The sequence below is a fragment of the Archocentrus centrarchus genome, chromosome 6 (assembly GCF_007364275.1).
Source record: "Archocentrus centrarchus isolate MPI-CPG fArcCen1 chromosome 6, fArcCen1, whole genome shotgun sequence".
NCBI classification, from domain to species: Eukaryota; Metazoa; Chordata; class Actinopteri; order Cichliformes; family Cichlidae; genus Archocentrus; species Archocentrus centrarchus.
In genome coordinates this window covers 30,643,514-30,653,805 of record NC_044351.1, presented here as the reverse complement: position 1 = coordinate 30,653,805, position 10,292 = coordinate 30,643,514, and the positions used below count along the sequence as shown (strand labels likewise).

General features: G+C 38.0%; 1 protein-coding gene across 1 annotated transcript; it reads right to left on the bottom strand.

Annotated features, from left to right (window-relative positions):
* Positions 1-1,162: 1,162 nt before the first annotated feature.
* On the bottom strand, positions 1,163-6,828 carry LOC115782021 (cytochrome P450 2F2-like). Its single transcript, XM_030731989.1, is given in 14 exon segments — positions 1,163-1,281; positions 1,284-1,349; positions 1,443-1,586; positions 1,684-1,783; positions 1,870-1,949; positions 3,259-3,397; positions 3,580-3,687; positions 4,262-4,330; positions 4,447-4,499; positions 4,502-4,579; positions 4,731-4,895; positions 5,781-5,855; positions 5,858-5,948; positions 6,664-6,828. Coding segments are annotated over 14 exon segments (1,452 nt in total).
* Positions 6,829-10,292: the final 3,464 nt, after the last annotated feature.

Sequence of the window (10,292 nt, the reverse complement as noted above, 5' to 3'; positions counted from 1 at the left end):
ACACAAAAGCTTCAATAACACACCACTGTCCTACCATCAACTGGTAAAACTGAACAGAGTACAGTGTGCCTGTATGCAGGGCAGAAAAAAAAAGAACTGATTCATTTGTGAGAATGATCCCAAATGTCTTGATGTCATTATTAAGTAGATACATAGTGTTTGCACAGTAATGCCACAGCAACAGACCTACTTTTTAATAATGTGATTCAATCACAAACAAATGCTACAGCATTTCAAAGACTGGTGGTAATATAATGATGGGTAATATAATTCCACAAAGCAGATCCATCACTGTGGCTTTAGCCTCAAGAGATTGATTCCTGGTATCTGTCTTTCCTTTATTTAGGGGCCACCATCAGGTCAAATTTTAGAATGTATACAAAAAAATATTGGCACCTAACTTGAAGATTCCCATTTAACTAACGAGGAAGCAGGCTCATGTTTCCTACATTTAATATCTAGGGCTGAAATATGAAGCCTACACAAAAGTGTAGCGGACAGCTTTCTGCTAAACTTCTGCCACTGAGTGGTTGTTATGTGTGCGTGTGGGTTGCAAACATACAGTTTATGGATGCACCTTCCTATGTAAGCTGCTAGCCTTAGTGGATAACTTAGCACTTCACCCTCCTGTCCAAATATGAACACATACTGTAGTTTTATGTCTGTCGTGTTGTATGTTAGTTTGTAAATAAGGATCTGATTAATTAAAAGATCAGTTAATAGTCAAAGGCAAAAGTCTTGACCATATACAGTAATTTCTGTCTCCAATAAAAAACAACACGGTAGCGGTTAAAAAGCTAACATTGACGCTTCAGTCCACAAACCAATCCATGACATCATGGTACATGTTCAGTGTGTACAGCATAAATTTATTGATGCTGACCAAATATTTGTTACTGTTTATTTCAACTTCATACCAACAACAAAGCAAAAGGTATTTTAAAGCTGAGGGCCAGGAAACTGGATGCTTATAATGTTTGATGAAACTGAGTGAAATTGAAGGGTTGCTTATAATTTTCTGGTGGTTTGTAACTACCAGAACTACCAGAGAGACCGTTTATCATACACAAAGTGATTTGATCTTGTGTGGATTATTATTTTTTTATTGTTTTATTTCAGTATCAGGATTACGTTTTTATTCAAAGTGTTGCATTTTGGCCCATCAGTCAGTTCCTCTGAGCTGGATCTTTATGTGGTATGGTTTGGGGGTCTTTGTTAACCCACAGATCGGAGTGAAGTCTGATTCTCCTGCATCTTCAGGCCAGATGAACTTAAACTCCTCAGCAGAGTCACCACAATGAGGAAGAGCTCCATACGAGCCAGACCTTCTCCGAGACATATCCGAGGACCTGCAGTTTAAAATACCCACAAACACATGCCTTAAATCCCACATATTTTCTTTAACTGGATAATATAAACATGTGAATTAAAAATGAATGTACCAGCAGAGAAAGGCAGAAAGGCTTCTGGTTTAACAAACTCCCCACTGACACTGAGGAAGTTTTCAGGGTTAAACTCACGGGGGGATTTCCATTTTCTCTCCTCAAACAGCACTGACGACAGGTTGGGGATGACTATGGTTCCCTAAAGAACACAAAAACAACTTTCACCCTCTCACATATGTGTCCAGTTTCCAACGCTGTAAATATACTTCACAATCAAGCAAATTATGTTCTATTTTCTTTATATTGGAGTATCCCATTAACTCTGTGTCTTTAGTAGTGCGGTAGAAGACGTTGAGTGGAACAGTGTTCGCCATCCTCTGGACCTCATGAATAACAGCCTGCATGACAAATACATTACACTAAGAAATAGAAAGAATGCATTGTTTTATGACATGTTATTTCAGAATAAATATGAATATGATACCTGCATGTAGGGCATCTGGTGTCTATCTTCAAAACTGGCTTGATCTTTTCCATCCAGAACTTTTTCCCGCTGACAGCGTTCTGAGAAATAAAGTTAATGTCATTAAGTGAAACCAAAGAACTGTGCGAGACATGTATGCAACTTCAGTTTCAATAATAGAAATAAAAATTAATATTGAATGCAATAATTTGCACGTTTCATAAACCAATATTTTATTCACAATAAAATATGGAAATATTAGCTTATAGGTTAACCGCCAACAGGTGAATAACATGACTGGCTGTAACATCTGTAATAAGATCTAAGAGAGTTTCTCAGAAGTAAAGATGGGCTGATGTTCACCAATCTGCAAAATAAAAACCCTGCATGTACAAATTGTGAAACAAGAATACTGTTCCTCAGTGTGAAATTGTGAAGCCTTTGAATATCTCATCATGTACAGAACACATCATCAAAAGATTCAGAGAACCTGCAGAAATCTCTGTGTGCAAGAGACAAGGCTGAAAATCAGCATTGGATACCTGTGACCTTTGAGCCCTCAGGTGGCACTGCATTAAAGTCATGATTCTGTCATGGAGATTACTGCATGGGCTCAGGAACACTTCCAGAAATTATTGCCTGTGAACAGTGTTCACCATGTCATCCACAAATGTAGGTTAGTGCTCTGTCTTCTGGCTACATGGCTCAGGAAGTTGAGCGGGTCGTCTCCAGTTGGTAGACGACCCGCTCAACAGCATCCTTGGGTAAAATACTGAATCCCAGTTTCCTGATGCATCCATCAGAGTGTAAGCTTGTGTGAATGTTAGATGAAAGCAGAGTGTGCTTTCCCACCCTGCTTTGCACAACAGCAGCATAGCTGTTGCCAGTTCTGGCATTCTAGGTCAAATGCCAGTTGGGCTCCATGATGCTGGACAGTGAGCAGAAGGCCCACTAGAGGACGTCGGAAACTAAAACTGATTAACAACTTCCTCTGCTACTAACCAGCCTAGATCAATATCTCAGAAGTTAAACTGAGTTGAGGCTAAACTCTGATTAAAAAGTGTTCCTTTAAATGTTTGAGCAGTGTATACTATAGCTGCCTTTGCCTGTAAGAGTGTCAGTGAGCAGTATACTAAAGAACAAATCATTGCAGGTACCGTGCTGTCTTTGAGTACCTGCTTTGGCAGTAAAGAACAGTATTGATACTGTAGTTACTTTTTTATCCTGAACCTTTACTCTGTAAATCTGTATTGTCTAAAATCTATTGCCCAGATGGTGTTACAGTATATCCCATCATTCCTGCAGGATCAAGAGGTCATTCGTTTTGCAGGTATTTGTTCACAACGCATCAAACACGTACCTAATCTGTAAGATTATAAGATTATAATAAGACATCATATAAAAGCATACCCTGCACCTCCGGGTAATTCATCAGGTAGAGGATGGCAGCAAGCACAGTGTTTGCAGTTGTGTCAGTTCCAGCATAGTGAAGATCCAAAATAAATGCACAGAGCTGGTCTTCAGAAAATGATGAGCCATCATTTCCTCTCTTTGGAGGCACAGGAGAGACGAAAAGAGCGAGTGAAGTTTATTTTTAAAAATTCCATTATCATCAGCTGTTTCACACGCACACACACACACACACACACACACACACACACACACACACACACACACACACACACACACACACACACACACACACACCACACACACACACACCACACACACACCCTTATCCAGTTCATCCAAGTAGCAGTCCATGAAATGACGTGGTTTACCAGGAACTCTGGTCTTTTTGTTCTCCTCCAGCATCTCCAAATATCTTTCATGAGCACTCTAACAAGGAAAAAAGCTTTGATGAGTAATTCCCATGACTGCCCGTGTGTCATGCTGACATAAAAAAAAAGCACTGTCACACATGACTAGGTTTCACTTAGTGGCCCAAATAATTGATTCGCACAGCTAATACTGCAGGCACTGTTTGTGATTGTTCTAGGCTGCTTCTCCTCATGATTTTCAGCATGTTCAGTAAGAAAGTAACAGTGTTTCAGCAGCTACATGAAAGACATATTTTTCTTTTTTGGGGACAATTTTTGAGATTACTGTGAATACTCATATACGTCACCTCTCCTTAAAGCATTTTTTTATTATCTTATATAGGCACTTTTTAAAAAAAAAAATCATTGCAATCAGTGAGATGATGGCTATTTTAAAATATTATTAAAACAATTTTCATGGTTATGAGGAAAACATTTTGATTTTGATATATGTCGGTTATGGCTAAAGAACTTACTAATTGTCTATGAAGTACATCACTAAATGTTTGAGAGGGTGGCTATCATATCTGTGTAAAACATAGCATATAAGGCTCATTTACCAAGTGTTCAAATGAAAGCTTGCCAAAACATACCCTGAAATATTTAGAGGCTTTCTGGAAAGGTAGCGGCAAGGAGCGCACAATTGGAAGATAATCATAAATCTGTGTGGATGAAAAAAATAAGAATTTAGTGTTGCTGGAGGTCATATTATGGTGTGACCCTGTTTATCAATTGCATTTAGTCTGTATTATATTAGTGATGAGATCTGCTGACTCACCGTACCCCAGCGCCCGTTAATTAGTTTGGATGTCTCATGAAAAAGGCGAACAGAAACCGCTTGGCAAACAGAACTTGGCATATGATGTTGGAGGTTGTGTTGTGGAACAGCAGGTGGGGGTCTGTGGGCCTACCTGGAGAAACAACGTGAACAGAGTTTTCAGGCACAACCTTATGAAGAACATTTGTTTCTTTATAATGCTGATGCCGAGGGTAGGGCCTCGGCATGTTCAGTATTAATAGCAGGCCAAAAAACAATTAATTACAATCTGGTGAAGAACATACCAACAGTTTGCTGCAGACATTTTACAGTGTGGTGTATTTCTCCCAGAATCCTCTGCTCCATGGACTGTTTCCCTAGCCCGAAGTTTCTCAGGGTCATCAGGCCAAAGCGTCTGTGTTCTGTCCAACCAGGACTATAATCTGCTAAAACTACTCCTGGAGCATGAGCTACATTGAAAAAATAAATAAATAAAAGAGGTTTTTTAAATGTGCTGTCAAATGCTCTAATGAAGTTTCATGGTATATTAAGCAATTACCTCTTTTTTTTGACTGCTGCCCCCAGGTGGTGCCATGTAAAGCCTTTTAATATCTAGCATTACTTTGTTTCAGAGTAGTTACATTACACCCAATGTTACCACAGTACTTGGGCCAGTTTTGATGATTTAGTAGTTCACGTGTTTCCACTTAATATTTTAATCTTGTACTCCCATCTCGCTCATTCTAATATGTCTGCATACATTTCCACAGTGGTCAATGTTACCTTTCAGCTTAAACTATTGCATTCAACAAAAGCATTACTTATGCAACTTCTAGACCAGAACAAACAGAGGACAACACTACAGCCGTGTTTTCATAGTGTAATAGTTACACATTTGCCCCACAAGCAAATGATCTCCAGTTCTCTTCTAGGAGGACACAAAAACCCTTGGGAGTAATATCAGGAAGGGCATCTGGTGTAAACATGAGTTACTGCTGTTGGTGGCCCCTCGTGAATAACAGAGCAGCTGAAAGTAGTATATACAATATCTTAAAGGAAATAAGTACTTCCTTCACTGATGTTGGGTGATGCTCATACCAAATAAGTCCCTTACACTAATTTAATTCACCCTGTTTTGCAGAGGCAACTGTTTAAATCAGCTTGAAGTTTGCAACAGTTTTACAGGAATATGAGGTGTAGCTTTCCTGGTACAATGCACATTTTAATTATGAAATAACTTGAAATAACTTATAAGTAAACTTTAAAAACACTAGTTTTAAGTGAAATTGCAGGTGTGGGGAAGATCTATCCTAACTCTAACGCATGGATAAAAGACAGAAAATCAAGGGGGCTACAGTACCTTTTATTTGTGCAGCGTGATTGGGCCATCAGGTCTTGTGGTCTGCCAGAGAAGTCCACAGCTTGTGTACCAGCGCCTCTTTTAAGGCCTGCAGCCCATTGATAATGACTGCAGGCCTGGGACCAATGTAAAGGCTATAGATGTTACCACAGCGATTAGCCAGCTGGGGAGATGATAAAAGTGCTTTTTTTTAAGACTGATGTGAGAATACCCTTGATTCAGTGCAATCAGTGGACCTGTAACAAGTCGATTTTTATTATGAACATTCATTCCAAATGAGTGACCTTATTTTGAGTAACTTAACCTCACAGCATGAACTGCACCACTAGAAAGGTAGCTTTATTCTTTTTGAGTTTTGATTTCTGGTAATAATTAAGTATGAGCTCACAGAGCGACTGTTCTGGATCATTTGGGGCGAGGAGCTGAGCTCATCAGGTCTGGCAGACAAACTGCTGCATAAAATAACTAGCATGAAATAAATGACTTTTGAATATTTTACTTATTTTCATTGATTTTTTGAAATATTTACTTGAGGAAATGCCTTCATATTGATTCATGTGTAGGAGCATTCAGCAAATGATGATTCCCTTCTAGATTAAAAACAGTTGCTGTCAGTTAAGTTATTAAATTGTTTGTAGCTTTTTTATTCACCTAAAATCTTTGACATCTTTAAGATCTGTTTTGCGAATCTGATTGCACCCACATAGAAGCAAAACAAATCCAGATGAATAAATTCACATCATGCACCAGGACATAATCAAAGTCATAATTAAAAGATTTAAAGAAATCTTTGTAGGAATCTTAAATAAACTCATCAGTGCATACATTAGTGAATACATTTATTAACAAATTTGGTTGTCTTAGAAAAAATAATTAACCCTCTCCAGATCAGCAATGGGGTTCTGCAGATTGAGATCCAGCAGGTTTCCAAGGACAGGGATTGGTCGGGGGCCTGGAGGGAAAATTTTCGGTCTTTGTGTCAGAAAGAGAAGCAAGAGAAGCAACCACATCAACAGCAATAGTAGAGCAACAGATGCAAACATGATGACGCAGTTTCTGGTGAATATTTGATTCGTTCCTTTTCTTTGTGCCTTTATGTTGCCTTTGCAAACACACACAACCTTTGCGCAGCCATGGTGGCTGCAGAGATATTGAATTGGGTCAGTCATTTTGTTAGACACTGACTTGATTTTTTTTTTTTTTTAATTGAAAATTTTTAAATCCTGGATTTAACTCAAAACACCCCCAAACCAGAGATGGGTGCCTGCAATAGCAACTTTAGAAAAAAAGTTGGGACAGACATTTTTTCAATGTGCTGCATCAATTCAATTCAATTCAATTCAATTCAATTTTATTTATATAGCGCCAAATCACAACAAACTGTCGCCTCAAGGCGCTTTGTATTGTGGGTAAAGACCCTACAATAATACAGAGAAAACCCAACAGTCAAAACGACCCCCCTATGAGCAAGCACTTGGCGACAGTGGAAAGGAAAAACTCCCTTTTAACAGAGAAGAAACCTCCAGCAGAACCAGGCTCAGGGAGGGGCAGTCATCTGCCGCGACCGGTTGGGCTGAGGGAGAGAAAGACATGCTGTGGAAGAGAGCCAGAGATTAATATCAATTAATGATTAAATGCAGAGTGGAGTATAAACTAAGTAAATAAGGTGAATGAGAAACAGTGCATTATGTGAACCCCCCAGCAGACTAGGCCTATAGCAGCATAACTAAGGGATGGTTCAGGGTCACCTGATCCAGCCCTAACTATAAGCTTTATCATAAAGGAAAGTTTTAAGCCTAATCTTAAAAATAGAGAGGGTGTCTGTCTCCCGAATCCAAGCTGGAAGCTGGTTCCAGAGAAGAGGCGCCTGAAAGCTGAAGGCTCTGCCTCCCATTCTACTCTTAAGTATCCGAGGAACCACAAGTAAGCCAGCAGTCTGAGAGCGAAGTGCTCTATTGGGGTGATATGGTACTATGAGGTCTTTGAGATAAGATGGTGCCTGATTATTCAAGACCTTGTATGTGAGGAAAAGAATTTTAAATTCTATTCTAGATTTAACAGGGAGCCAATGAAGAGAAGCCAATATGGGAGAAATCTGCTCTCTCTTTCTAGTCCCTGTCAGTACTCTAGCTGCAGCATTTTGGATCAGCTGAAGGCTTTTCAGGAAGCTTTTAGGACAGCCTGATAATAATGAATTACAATAATCCAGCCTAGAAGTAATAAATGCATGAATTAGCTTTTCAGCATCACTCTGAGAAAGGATGTTTCTAATTTTAGAAATATTGCGCAAATGCAAAAAGCGGTCCACATATTGTTTAATTGTGCATTGAAGGACATTATTCCTGGTCAAAAATGACTCCAAGATTTCTCACAGTGTTACTGGAGGCCAAAGTAATGCATCCAGAGTAAGTATCTGGTTTATACACCATGTTTCTAAGATTTGTGGGGCCGAGAACAAGGAATTCAGTTCATCTGAATTTAGAAGAAGCAGGAACTTAGAGGTCATCAGGCCTTAATATCTTTAAGACATTCCTGCAGTTAACTAATTGATGTGTGTCATCTGGCTTCATGATAGGTAAAGCTGAGTATCATCTGCATAACAATGAAAATTGTTAAGTCTTAAGTTAAGTAAGTTAAGTAAAAGTAAGTAAAAGTAAAATTGTTAAGTCTTTTTGTTTAACAAAAAGACTTATTGTTAACAATAACTTATTGTTTATCATATTATTCTATCTATCTATATATCTATCTATCTATCTATCTATCTATCTATCTATCTATCTATCTATCTATCTATCTATCTATCTATCTATCTATCTATCTATCTATCTATCTATTATCTATCTATCTATCTAGCTTCTATCTATATGTTGTTAGTTTTTTTATGTTTTTCATTTGGCTTAAAATAGATTTTTTTCTAAAACTGAAAATAAAAAAATTCTGCTCTGGTTCAGTTAATAGAAAACAGTGATTTAGGTACAGTCAGACATCTGAGCATGGCATGCCATAAGAGAAGGGATGTCCATCTTACCGGAGTCGGCCCTGCTGAATGATCCAATCTGTGCGAAAATTACAGATTTTTTTTTTTTTTCCAAATGCAATGTTATTCTAGATTCGTCCACTGGGAGTCACTCTCTTAATTAGAGCAACAAACCAATTGATGTTGCAGAAACTCATGCAAGCTAGAAAGTCAAGTGTGTTGCTACAGTTCATGGAGACCTTTTGAAAGTGTATTGAAAAGAAGAAAAGTTGACTGTCGATTTTTTCAAGGAAAATGAACAAGTTCCTATTTAGCGGTAAAATGGGAAACCTGAGTGTTTCGTGTGTTCACAGAGGATTTCGGTGCTCAAGGAATATAATATTAAACAACGCTATGAGACAAATCATTGCAATAAAATACAAGAACTTGAAAAGACAACTGAGGACAGAAAAGATAAATGAGTTGTTGATAGGTTTGCGGAAACAGTCTCTCCTTACTTATAGCCGAGAGATCAGCAATGCAGCTGTGAAAACTAGCTGTCTCATTCCCAGTGAAAAAGCATCGGGTTCAAAGCCAAAAACTTCACTGAAAAAAGTAACTGAAAGTTTTCTTAAATTTCACTTCAGCTGTTATGGTGTGATGATGACAGGAGTACATTACTATGTATAGGAGGATATTTTGTACAGGAGTTAAAATGCATATATTTTGTTTCAAGTTATTCAATCCATAAATAAAAAATAATTGTTAATTTCCAAAATACTGTACGTGTAGACATTTTTGTAGACATCTGTGTGGCCCATTTGTTTGACACCCCTGCGTTAGAGGGACAGAGAAGACAGTGTATGTACAAAGCAGTGTATATCTGGAGAAATATAACTGAGTGTAGTGGAAACTTGATGTGCTTCATCAGAGATGTTTGCATTTAGATATTCAGATGATACTGACTATTCAAATACTTATGGTTTTGGAATGAAGTCAGGAGGGTTATAAATGTGTCCAAACTAGTGTCTACTAATGTCTGAAAACCAGGGAGAAATCTGCAAAACAATCAAGAATTATGTTTGTGACAAATGAAAACCACAAAAAATGTAGTCTGGCAGATTTTGACAGGAGTAACAGCGAGTGTGACACTAAAAGACAACATACTCAAATTTAGGACTGTAATATATTTATTGTTTCACTTCTTTGAGTAAAACAGGCTTCAAAGAGGAGGACTCTCTTTATTAATGGTATCACATATAAACTGGGTGGGGTCGGTGTGTTTCACATCATCATGAAGTCTCTTTTTTCAAAATAAGATGATAAAAGTGTTGATTTATATTAATTAAATTCAGTTTAGGTTTATTTCTATAGCTCCAAATCACAACAACAATCACCTCAAAGAACTTTATATGGTAAAGACCCCAACAAACCCCAACAATCAAACTTTCCCCAATGTGCAAGAACTTTGCTTGCTTTTAACAGGAAGAAACCTCCAACAGAACCAAGCTCAGTGAGGGGTAACAATCTGTCATCTACCTAATTTAAATA